General features: G+C 35.5%; 1 protein-coding gene across 1 annotated transcript; it reads left to right on the forward strand.

Annotated features, from left to right (window-relative positions):
* Nucleotides 1–5,129: 5,129 nt before the first annotated feature.
* LOC107809139 (phospholipid:diacylglycerol acyltransferase 1) lies at nt 5,130–12,172 on the forward strand. Its single transcript, XM_016633735.2, has 6 exons — nt 5,130–5,821; nt 7,178–7,400; nt 7,519–7,802; nt 8,351–8,678; nt 10,244–10,500; nt 11,501–12,172. Exons 1-6 carry the CDS (start codon nt 5,391–5,393, stop codon nt 11,982–11,984), a joined length of 2,007 nt encoding a protein of 668 aa, XP_016489221.1. The 5' UTR covers nt 5,130–5,390; the 3' UTR covers nt 11,985–12,172.
* The last annotated feature ends 987 nt before the right edge of the window (nt 12,173–13,159 follow it).

Genomic DNA, 13,159 nt, shown 5'->3' on the forward strand with positions numbered 1-13,159 from the left:
AGGTCGCACCCCTAACCCGGGGACAAAAAGAGACAAGAGGGGCACAGCACACCAAATAAGTCACTTGAGCATGAGTGGCTACAAAAATATTTACAGCATTATAGAAATTAAAAAAAAAATTTATACATAGCCTAGGGAGGGGAGCATGGGTGCATGTACCCCCTCCACCACAACCCCCCCCCCCCCCGCCCCCTTTGTGAGTGCTTTGAAGTAAAAAATTTGAAAAATAGTTTTTTGGAGTTTTTCAAATTCCGAAAAAAATTTCAAAATTCAACTTCATGTGAAATTTAAATTTTCATGGCCATATACTGATTCCGAAAAGAAGTGAATATTTTTTGGAAAAAAATCTTTTTTATAGCCAAACGAGTCCTAAATCTCGTTTGTCTTATCTATAATCTATCTACTACTACAATAACTTGTAGATGCTTTGGTATAATAAGCAGGGGCGTATTAAGCACACACGGGGCCTAAAACCAAAGTTCAATATGAGGCCTAAATTTTAAAAAAGAAGTTATAAGATGTGTTTTTATTTGAAGTCTATTCTTCTAACTTTTTGAGATATAGAATTGTTAATAATTTCTTTTATAGTCGATTTTCTCTAATAATTCTTGCTCGATTGGTAACATAGCCAACTTATCTAATCTTTCTTGAGATATTGTTGATCTTAGATAAAATTTACAAAGTAATAGAAGTATAGAACTATTGGAAGCTTAAATAAAGTATTGTTGAACACGTGAACTAATGAAATCTTGGAGAAAGAAGGTGAGTAATGAAAATCTTGGAGAAAGAAGTGAGTAAGAATATCAAAGAGAAACACAAAAAATATGCAGAATTTTCTGAAATATGAAGAGATTGGAAAAAAAAAAGATTGACTTGGACAAATTAAGAAAGAGAGAGCAATTTTTTTTAACGAAGGAGTGAAAAATGAAAAACTAAAAGTTATAAAAATTATTCATCTACATATTTTTAAGTCAAAGTATTATTTTATTTATATATCTAAAAAGTTTTGGTTCCTTTATATTAAAAACCCTAATTTTGTATTAAAAATACTAAATAATATTATTTAAATATCTATGGACCTATTATTTTTTTAAAATGGGACCGCTTAAATTTAGGGGCTTAAGGAAAATTCCTTACTCCATATAAAGTTGGAGCCGACCGTGATAATAAGCTTTGTGCTCAATTCTAAAGCCAACATAGCACTTCAATTACAAATTCTTATTTCTCGGTTTAACTTAGAATAATTTGAGAGAAGAGATTCCTACATAATCAGACAAAAAGTAAGTTTTCACTCACTACATAAGGGTTATTGCAGTTTTCACTCACTACATAAGCGTTATTGCATCTCTATATTCTGACATAAGGAACCCTTTAAAGACTCAATTATATCGAGCAATGTAATTGAACCAAGAAATTGTATTGCACATTTTCTAGTAAAAATAGCACGGTCTAGCCAGTTTTCAGATTGGTCATTCAAAAATAGCCAGCGTTTGCCAAGCTATTGAAAAATAACCACTATTTTGCTGCAACAGAGACCGGTCCAGCATAATATACTGGAGTTCGGTGCACCTGTGTATGAACTTCCAGCATATTATGCTGGACCGGTATACTTTGTTGGCTCCAGTATAATATATTGGAGATTGGAGCACCGGTGCTCCAAACTCCAGTATATTATGCTGGACCGATATATTATACTGGAACTCCAGTATATATTATGCTGGAGTATTTTTCTGGATTTTGAACAGTGTTTTTGTTCAGATTTATCTTTACATGAAAAGCGGCTAAATTTCGATTACTTTTGAAACTGAGATATTTTTGAATGACCACTTATAAATCTGACTATTTTTGAATTTCTCCCCATTTTCTAGGGGTAAAGACGATGCTCTCATGTAAGGATGTGCGGGATAAAATAGCACGGTCTAGTCAGTTTTCGGATTGGTCATTCAAAAATAGCCAGTGTTTGCCAAGCCATTGAAAAATAGCCACTATTTTGCTGCAACAGAGACCGGTCCAGCATAATATACTGGAGTTCGGTGCACCTGTGTATAAACTTCCAGCATATTATGTTGGACCGATATACTTTGCTGGCTCCAGTATAATATACTAGAGACTGGAGCATCAGTGCTCCAAACTCCAGTATATTATGCTGGACCGGTATATTATACTGGAACTCCAATATATTATGCTGGAGTATTTTTTTCAGATTTTGAACAGTGCTTTCGTTCAAATTTATCTTTACATGAAAATTGGCTAAATTTCGATTACTTTTGAAATTATGGCTATTTTTGAATGACCATCTGTAAATCTGATGTGCGGGGTAAAAATATTTATACTCAAAACTTAATGTAAAAATTGCACGAGGCGCCCTAATTGGTCGCCCACATTTAACATATACCCATTTTTTTAAAAACTTTTAACTTGTACCCCACCTTTTAAACAATTTCAGCCCCCTTTCTCCTCCCCTTCTCCCAGTGATCTCCATATTTCTCCGGAATTTAACATTGATGTAACAATATCTCTCCTTCTGTGGCTTCACTCAATTCCTCAGAAGTCATCTTACTATACATTCTAGTAGCGTTATTGTACTAATATTTACTGAACTATCAGCATATGAAGAAAATTAAACATTATATTTGCCATCCCACAACGATATAAAAGCAGGAGGATGATGATGAAGCCAAATTTACTCTTATACAACAATTCCTCTTCTGAGTTCGATCTCGTCTTCAAATGTTTTCTTCAATATGTTTAATTTGTTTGGTGTTTGTGATGACTGATGACGCTTTAAATGTTTGGAAAAGAACGTACAGATCAGAACATTATTGATAGCTAAATCTACATCCTCTTTTGAACCTGCTCGTTTTATCAAGTCTGAGCTTTTGGTTCAAAAATGAATATTTGTCGAACTGAAAATATTTCTCATACTTTTTTCCCAAAAAAACAATTGTAGCAGGCGTTGACTAAATATTTCTTCCGATACAAATACAAGTGCATTAACACAAAGAATAGCTTCATTCCAGATCAGAAATTGTATAAACCAAGAGAACTTCAGCTCTTCGACAGTTATAAAACAAAAACTTCAGCTCTAGAGTTGAAGTTCACCAGTTACAAAAACAAAAACTTCAGCTCTAGAGCTGAAGTTCGCTAGCTAGTTACAAAAACAAAAACTTCAGCTTTACAAAACAAAAACTTCAGCTCTAGAGTTGAAGTTCGCTAGCTAGTTATAAAAACAAAAACTTCAGCTTTACAAAATAAAAACTTACAAAAACTTCAGGCCTGACTATTAGAATGCTGAAGTTTTGCGTGATTGCCTTTACTACTTCAGCCTCGTATGCTGAAGTTATGCGAAAAAACGGATACGCTTGCAAGTTTTTTGCAAAGCGGACACAAATTAAAACGTGACACAAGAAGCGGGTATAAATGCAAATCCCCCAAACTTTATTTGAAACTGGACTAGCTATTCTGCCGCAACGAGGTCACTGTCCAAAGATGCAGGCCCAAACAGAGCACTCAAAATTTTTAAATGCCTTTGTTGACTACTTTGAGGGTGTTTGACTAAGCTTATAAGCTGGTCAAACTGGCTTATAAACAATTTTTGGCTTATCTACTTGTTTGGTAAAATTAAAAGTGCTTATAAGCCAAAAATAAGCCGAAAGTCATAAGTTGGTCTCCCCCAACTTATCAAATTTCAGCTTATAAGCACTTTAGGTTTGATCAAGATATTTACTATTCTATCCCTAAAATACTTTTTTTAAAACAAAACTCTTTATATATCCAGTTCTTCAGCTGCTTATTATTAATTACTTTTATCCAAACACATAACTACTTATTTTTCAAATCAGTTTCAGCACTTAAAATTGTTTTTCAGCACCAAATGCTTATCAGCTACTCGAAATCAGCTAAGCCAAACGGGCTCTTTGTCTCTTCCGTTCCATAGAGAAACACTTCTTTAAGCAGCACGTTCTATTTTTAGGTAAATAAATTTCGAAAGATGTGAAAGGCATGTGATGAATACAAAATACGCACGACATGTGACTTTGAAATTGCATATTATTTGTCTTTATAATATAATTGCTAATAAACAAAAGGAAGGAGCAAAGAAAGAGATCAGAAGAAAATGTCAAACAAATAGTTTATTAACCTGTAAGATGGGAAAAGTGGCAAGAGATTCACCTAATATTTGTCCTTTTTTCAAATTTAAAGTCAAGAACACTATACAAAAACTCAACATTGCAAAGTATATTGAATAGAACGATGAGTATATTGGGGACAAACAAATTGAGTGACGTGTCGTGTTTGATTTTCTTGGATAGTATGTCCCAAGGTATTAGATGTGCACGATTAAGTTTTTCATAAAACATAATACATCGTTAACAATTGACACCAATTTAGTTATTCGATTATTTGGTTAGAAATACGAACTAATAAACGTTAACAAGATTGGCCGTGTACGTAAAACATAGAATTATGCCATTACGATTGGTCTATAGCACAAAAATTAGTTCCATATATGAATGTAATGACTAGTGATTGTTCGTAATCGTACTGAAGATTGACCTTTTGCAATTTTTCGTCTGAATTATTGAGTTGTGTCCCCATATACTAAATACTACAAAATTCAAAACCATGCAATAATGGCTGCCATAGGTAAAGTCATTTCGGGTTTATATATTATAATTTTGTTGTCAATTTAGACGTGGTAGTTTGATTCGACACGAAGTTTAAGGATGAAAAAAAAAGATTTTTGGAACTTGTGGTATTAAAAGTTTAAGGGGGTAAAAACTTTGTGGGGTTATGATATTTCTGTGGTTATAAAAACTTCTCATTATTGGTAAATGAGTAAAATGAAGAGTCTAATGTTAAATTATTTCCAATTGTAGAAATGAGTCATTATTTTTGGAACGGACTAATAAGTAAAAGTGTGTCATCTAAAATGAAACAACGGGAGTAATACTTACTATATAGGAATAATTACCTGATTTTTACAGATTATTAATTAACATGTTGTACCACATTCTAAAACTTTCCTTAATAAATTAATCTACAATAAACAGAGTCTTGTTTAATTATTAAGATTGGTCCGTTATGGCAAGCGGATTAAAGTGTTCACCAATCTATCCATACATTTCACGCCACGTTACGTATATTCATTGCTGTCGCTGCCGGCCCCACACAACTCTGCACCACCCAATGCCCATTTTACCAGTCCCTTCTAAATTATCGTTTTTAATTCAGTCACCCATTATCTCCCCTCTCCCGCCGACACAGCCGCCGTTGCCGCCGCCGGCTTCCGGTTGTCTTTGTTCTCACAGAACCCTAGGAAGCTATATATGCATCTTTTGACGCATTTTATTTTATTAATTGAATTGAAGTTAAAAAAATATTAAAAGATGTCGTTAATTCGAAGAAGAAAAGCACCTGAAAATGAAATTTCAACGGATGCGGAGCCAAAGCCTGATGCAGAAGAAGACGATAAGAAAAGTAAGAAAAATATAAAGGTAGGAAACAAGCAGAAATGGTCGTGCATCGACAGTTGCTGTTGGTTTATAGGATGTATATGCTGTGTGTGGTGGCTTCTGCTCTTTTTATACAATGCTATGCCGGCGTCGTTCCCGCAGTACGTGACGGAGGCAATAACGGGGCCGTTACCTGATCCACCAGGCGTTAAATTGCAGAAGGAAGGATTAAAGGCTAAGCATCCGGTGGTTTTTATTCCAGGAATCGTCACGTGCGGTCTTGAACTATGGGAAGGTCATCAGTGTGCTGAAGGATTGTTCCGGAAGCGGCTTTGGGGCGGTACCTTTGGAGAAGTGTACAAAAGGTATTTGTGTGCCTCTTCCTGTCTATGCTAATTTTTTTTTTTTTTTGGGTATAATCAGGTCATTTATTAGGCAAGTAACTTAAATCTCTTGATAAGTAGTACTTCTTTGTAATAATTTATATGATATTGTTTGACTAAGCACCGAATAAATACCTTTGAAATATGGTCTAAAACAAAGCATATTGAAGTTTAAAGTGAAATTATTTCTAAATATGAAAATGTATCCTTCTTAAAAAGCAAAGTGTGCCACATACAAGGGGAGGGAGAGAGTAAACAGTCTGCTATCACAGGTTAAAATTCGATGATAATGCAAAAGAATTATACACCGTCTAAATATATAACTTAAATCCGGAAGATAATAACATACTGAATTAGAGCTTCAGCTGGATTTTGAGACTAATTAATTTTTATTCTAATAATGAGAGGATTTACACACTGATTTTATCTCTTGAGATACTCTTCTTTCAGCTGAATATTACTAATACTGAATAAGGAAACTGTTTGACATTGAGCGGAGCTTTGTTTGTTTGTGGGTTGGGGGGAGGGGGTGGGGGCAAGGGTTCATCCTATGAACCAACAACAAGAAGTATATGCATCCCTATGAACCAAAGCAGCTGTTTGTGTGTTTACTTCTTATTGTTTGAATCCCCTTAGTGAAAATCCTGGCTCTGCCACTAAATAGGTGTCCTAAAGCTTTTTGCTTGCAATTTCAACGCGGACTAGTACAGTTTATTTAATTTGATGTACTTTAGCATATCTTCTTTCTGGTGTTAGTTTATACAGTAATTATCGTTGTTTATTGATACAAAGCTGAAGAAAGGATATACTTCTGGCATCAGTGAAATCTCCAAAAAACGATTTTTAGTCATCAGCTGAAATAGTTAAAAAATCATCTGTCTTTCGGGATGATTTTTTAGACATCTGTGGCATTGAATTCACTTCAATTTCAGTCAAAGAGACTAATATCTGGCAATAAGCTTTTTAGTTTGAAAAAACTAATAGGGAATCTACCACCACCACAGTTAATTTTGACCGTTGCAATTTTACTCTCCAGGAATTGCAAGCTACACAATGTGATACATCTTTCAGTTAGGAAGTGCTACTTTCTGATTTAGTAAGAGACTTCTGTTTAGGAATGAAAGGATCTCATATTATCTTTCTTTTCTTGGATTTTCTCCACTTCAAATCATGGTTCTTAACCTATAACTTTTTCTTTTGATAAGATATGGAGTAGTAATAAAGGAAAAACAAAACAGAAAACAACCTCTTAACCTCTAGCTCACCCCTTAAGAGTTAAATATCTGTAACCATTGCTAGCATTTTCTTTCACTTCTTATTTTTTGTGATCCTTTGCAGACCGCTGTGCTGGGTGGACCATATGACACTAGATAATGAAACTGGGATGGATCCTCCTGGTATTAGAGTTAGGCCAGTTAGTGGACTTGTTGCTGCAGATTACTTTGCTCCAGGATACTTTGTCTGGGCAGTTTTGATTGCTAACTTGGCCCGAATAGGATACGAGGAGAAAACAATGTATATGGCTGCATATGATTGGAGGCTTTCATTTCAGAACACCGAGGTACTAATGTCTCCTTATGTGGTTTCGTCTATGTTTGTATTTGATGAAATCACGTTAAAAGCTGTTTCGGTGATCATTTTAAAATGTTATAACTGTGATGCACAATTTATTTCAACAGGTGCGTGACCAGACCCTGAGCCGGATAAAAAGCAATATAGAACTGATGGTTGCAACTAATGGGGGCAAGAAGGCAGTAATTGTTCCACATTCCATGGGGGTTGTATACTTCTTGCATTTTATGAAGTGGGTGGAGGCACCAGCCCCAATGGGTGGTGGCGGTGGGCCCGATTGGTGCGCCAAGCATATTAAAGCAGTGATGAATATTGGTGGGCCATTGTTAGGTGTTCCAAAATCTATAGCTGGGCTTTTCTCAGCTGAAGCACGGGATATAGCTGTTGCCAGGTAAATTTGGTCTCGGTGAATTTTTCTTCTTCGCCAGCCAGTTAAAAGGATGGGTGCAAATTATGTAGAACTAAATCCTTTTATTTGGTTACTGAAACTAATTTGTGACCCATGCAGTAACTTCCTTTACATGCCGTGAAATTATCCCTTTCTTTTATGTCTTTCAAGTTGTGCTCTGAAAACTTCGAGCATCTCCAAAATGTAAACCAGATGTCCTGAAAGCTTTCTATTTAATATCCTTTTAAGCATTGAACCATAAAAAAACTATGTACAAAATTGAGGTTCATATCAGCATAACTCATTTTAGAGTAGGCAACGAAAGGAAAAACAAACTGCTATAGTGCCTTAAACACCCATAAACCAAGCAACACCAAACAAACATATTACTCCATAATGTCCTCACTCGCACTCATCTTCTTCGTCCTCCCTTTGTTATCATTCGATTCAGCACCAGCATCCTCATAGTCCTTCCCGGAGCAGCAAGGTCTTTAATTTTAGTCTTGCATGTAATGTATTTTTTCTTCTTTAGTAATTCACCTCAATTTCAGGGCTATAGCCCCAGGTGTTCTGGATAAGGATTTATTCCATTTTCAAACATTAGAGCACATAATGAAGATGACACGAACATGGGACTCAACCATGTCAATGATACCAAGAGGAGGGGACACGATCTGGGGCGATCTTGACTGGTCACCCGAAGAAGGCTATTCTCCTTGCAGAAGTAAGTCTAAAGATGATGCCGCTCAGATTTCAGGCCATGACGAGAATCGAACTACAGATTCTAATGCAAAATATTACAGTTATGGAAGGATGATATCCTTTGGAAAGGATGCAGCAAAGGCACATTCATCAGACCTCAAGAGGATTGACTTTAGGGTAATGTTAATCAGAAACCAAATTCTCTCATTGTTTCTCTCGTATGTGCTATTTTCCTCTATTTGTTTCAACTTTCAACATTGATTTCATTGGTGGTGGGTGCGGGTGATTCTGAATAACGAATTTAAGGACTTCTACTATAGAAATGCTAAAGGCGTGGGGTGGATCTAGTGAATAAGCTGTGAGTTCATTTGAACCCAGTAGCTATAGCTTAGACCTTTTGATATGTGTTAAAGAAACCACTAGTACAAAATAACAGTTTTTTTTAGAATGATATAAATAACAGATTTCGAACCCAGTAATATGGGATTGTGGTAGAATTCCGAATCTGAACCCATAAAGTGCAAATCCTAGATCCACCTCTGCTAGAGGCACCAAAAAATAGCAGAGATAAAACTATCTAAAAAGTAGTTAGCACTTTGATGTGAAGTTCTTGTTCTAATTCCAGTTTACTTATATTTTTATGCTATAGGCAAGCATTCGTTAGGCCAAGCAAGGGGATGACCTGTCACCTTGCTAAAAACTGCTGCTTTTGGGGAACTACCAAAGAATGAATTGGGTACCTGGTCATAACAAAACCAATGGGCACACATGATTGCATGTTTAAGAGCCAACACAATGTGCTTGGTGTGATGTCAGTGTAAAATAATGGAAACAAATGAAGTCTAATCATATATTACAAGTGGATGATGCCTTTGTATATCAAATTTTTCTAGACATCCTTAATTATTGCATTCCCTTTTTGTGATAAGTACTAGGTGAGGACTTATCGACAAAAAAGAAAGAAATATGATAAAGCACTACATGAAGCATTCCTTAAACACTTGCTATCTCAGCAAAATAATCTGTTCAAAGTTTCCTTTTTGAAAAAAGAAAAAATCTCCCCTGCCAATGAAAATGACAAAGGTGGTTACAGTTAAGGTCATATTGAATGTCCTGCTGAAAAGTATTTCTTTTACTTGCAAATAATACTCCAAGCTTGTCACTTGTCCCTTTTTTTTTGAATGAGGCACTCCATTCGTTATGCCAATTCATCCGAATTCATTATGCTCCAAATAGACTATAAGAGTCAAGTTCTTTTTATGTGTTTGCTGAAAATCTGCTGATCAGAAGCTGAACTAGACAAGCAAAGCGTCATAACTGCGAGGGAAAAGCAATGGAAAAATAGAACCATGTTCTCTCAGATATCTCAAATTTGAAAACCACATTGGCTATGGCGTACAATGTGCCTCTTGTAGAGCGAAGAAATGCCTATTTCCTTACTTTTTCTTTTAATTAATACTCCTATTTAACATCCTTATGTCAGCAGCAACACATGTGAAATGTGCATCAATCAAGTGTTTCCATGGGATTGAACTGAATAACATTAGAAATGAATGATCAATGATGTCTCAGTGTCCTTCCATATAATGGGTGTCTTTTCTTCCTATTCATGCTAATTTGAAACCTCTTCTGTCTGTCAAGTTATGTCTTAATTTTTTGTGCTTTCAGGCTGTGCTAAATAATATTATCTCTCCCACTTGCTTCCTGATGCCCGGAACTAACTAGCGTTTATTTACATGTAGGGTGCTGTAAAGGGCAGTAATGTTGCAAATAACACCTGTGATGTGTGGAACGAGTACCATGACATGGGTGTTAGTGGTGCTAAAGCAGTGGAAGAGTACAAGGTTTATACAGCTGGAGAGATTTTGGATTTGCTCAACTTTGTTGCCCCAAAGATGATGGCCCGTGGTAGTGCTCACTTTTCATATGGGATAGCTGATGATCTGGATGATCCTAAGTATTCACACTACAAATATTGGTCAAATCCATTGGAAACAAAGTAAGACTTCTCATTTTTTCTTTGGTGTCCTATAATGTAGTTTTTACTTGAATCCTTTCAGATAAGATGAAAAAGTGGTCTTTAACTTTATAGGTTGAAGTTCAAAAATCAAAACCAAATTTGCCTTTAGAGTTAAGAGTCTTGACTATCTTACTTTTTTTATTATTTTAAAAAAAAAAACACAAAATTCTTTAACAGTTTCCAGTCAATAGTTTTCACTTGGACAAGAATTTTTGGTATGCTAGATTATTATCTGTTTCTCTTTCTCCTCCCTAAGGTAGAGTGTGGTTGAGGGGCAGCAGTAATCTCTTTGAGTACCAGCTGACCTGTTCCAACGCTATCTTAATCTATGTTGCTCGGACTCTGCAAAAGCGCGTCGGATCCTCCAAAAGTAGTGCATTTTTGAAGGATCCGACGTGGGTGTGGCAACATTTTTAGAGGGTCCGCGCAACATATATCTTAATGCTCTATTCTGATAAAATACATGACTTTCTCCAAAAACAGTACATCTTATCTCTCGTGTTTTCCAAAATTCAAGGTTACATTTGTGAAAATTAAGAAGCCAAATAAGTCAAGTATTTTAGTGACGGTAGGTCCATCTCTGACAGATTGAGGGGGCACAGATTAACTGTCGGCTGTATGCCATCTTTCTGTATTCTTCAGCCACATCTGTATGTCTTTTGTTGAACTTAAAAGTATTTAAAAACGGTTATGTCCTTTCTTGCCCTTTTAGATGCTTTTGAACAGGAAAAAGTTAAGATCCTTTAGATACTTTTGTTTCTTGCGGCTCATGGGAATCGTATGAACTATCATTTTAGATTCTCTTCTCAAGTTCACTTTTCTTTTTTCCCTTTCAGATTCAGAGTTCTCGGAATGTTTAGTCAAATTTGAAATTCCGAAAGGATGCTTCCTAAAATTTGCTGCAGCTTCTTTAAATAAAACTAGTCTTAATTATTTTGTTCTCAGTTGCGTTTTTGTTTCTATTTGATCTGTTCTGCAGGTTACCAGATGCACCTGACATGGAAATCTATTCAATGTATGGAGTCGGCATTCAAACTGAAAGAGCATATGTTTACAGACGGATGCCAACAGCAGGATGCAATATTCCATTCCAGATTGATGCTTCAGTTGATGAAGAGGATGAAGATAGCTGCTTGAAATCTGGTGTTTACACAGTAGATGGTGATGAGACTGTGCCTGCATTAAGCGCAGGATTCATGTATGCCAAAGGATGGCGCGGAAGAACTAGATTTAATCCCTCTGGTATCAAAACTTATATAAGAGAGTATTTTCATGCTCCTCCCGCAAACCTTCTTGAGGGTCGTGGTACACAGAGTGGAGCCCACGTTGATATAATGGGAAATTTTGCTTTGATAGAGGATGTAATGAGAGTTGCTGCTGGTGGTACAGGTGAAGACGTGGGAGGTGATCAAGTTTTCTCAGATATCTTCAAGTGGTCTGAGAAGATCAGTTTGCGATTGTGACTAATGGTTGTGATCATCTGTCACTGCTATACTATAGTTTCATCGTGTCAACGTATCAGCTTCACGTCTTATTCATAAATTTGTGAAAGAATTACAAGAAAATACACATGACTTCACACCATAACAAAAAATGAACTCATATTGTTAAGTTTTACCCCACCTAGCTTATATTATACATATTTTGAAAACATTAGCTCTTGCAAATTCAAAATATGTGTTCTTACAACCATTGCTTCTAAAAGCTATGGAGTTAAATCTGTGTTCTCACAATCATTATTTTCACTCTCTCTTCTTCTCACTTTATTTTACATATGCTTCAAGGGGCCATCCGCCATTACTGCTTCTCCCCCTATAGCACCTGGTTGCAATGTAAAAAAATTGAAGAGTAGAAGTCCACCATTAAAGGGAATTGAAAGCTTTGCTTTAAAAAATAGAATTTTTTGTAATTCTTAGTTGTTTGGATTGAGTGTTGTTCCAATTGATTGAAAATATCAAAAGGAGTTCAAAGTTTAAATTTGAAGTGATTTGGAGTAAATTTGAGCAAGATTTGAGTTAAATTTCAGAAAAAACGCAAGGAAGAAGACGAAGTCAGTTTTTTGTATAATTATGTATAATAGTGTATATGAGTGTATAAACACATCGTATACACTTTTATACACTTTTATACACCTTTATACAAACGTCTGTAGACGAACTTCTTTCACGATTTTCAGTTGCAATTCCTATTCAAAATCAGTCCAAATCTCTATTAAATGACTTCAAATTTTATATACAACCTCCTTATACTATTTCTAACAAGTCTAAATAACACTCACTCCAAATTTCTCACAAAATCAAATTCGGAATTTAAATCCACATATTTAAGCTTGTTAAAAATCTAATTTTCACCACCCAAATGGATTTGGTTTGTTGAACTAATATTTGAGTCACAATTACTAATTCGAAAGTTAACTTAAAAGCTTGAACAATCTTTTTTAAAAATTAAATGGTAATTTTGAGAACCTATTAGAGTTGGATGTTGAATCTTAGCCTATTATTTTTGGGCTAGTTGGTTGTAAATTGAAATATGGGCTATAAAATTGAAAAATGGGGAGCCCAAGTGACAAGGGCTGAAATTATCCGTAAATTTATATACCCTTTTCACCGGATGCCATTCAAATATTTAGAACTGAACA

Source organism: Nicotiana tabacum, chromosome 6 (assembly GCF_000715075.1).
Source record: "Nicotiana tabacum cultivar K326 chromosome 6, ASM71507v2, whole genome shotgun sequence".
NCBI lineage: Eukaryota > Viridiplantae > Streptophyta > Magnoliopsida > Solanales > Solanaceae > Nicotiana > Nicotiana tabacum.

Coding starts and splice junctions, on each gene's coding strand:
- LOC107809139 (XM_016633735.2), top strand. CDS start 5,391: ATGTCGTTAATTCGAAGAAGAAAAGCACCTGAAAATGAAATTTCAACG. Junction 7,401..7,518: donor TTTCATTTCAGAACACCGAG/GTACTAATGTCT, acceptor TTATTTCAACAG/GTGCGTGACCAGACCCTGAG. Junction 7,803..8,350: donor CGGGATATAGCTGTTGCCAG/GTAAATTTGGTC, acceptor CCTCAATTTCAG/GGCTATAGCCCCAGGTGTTC.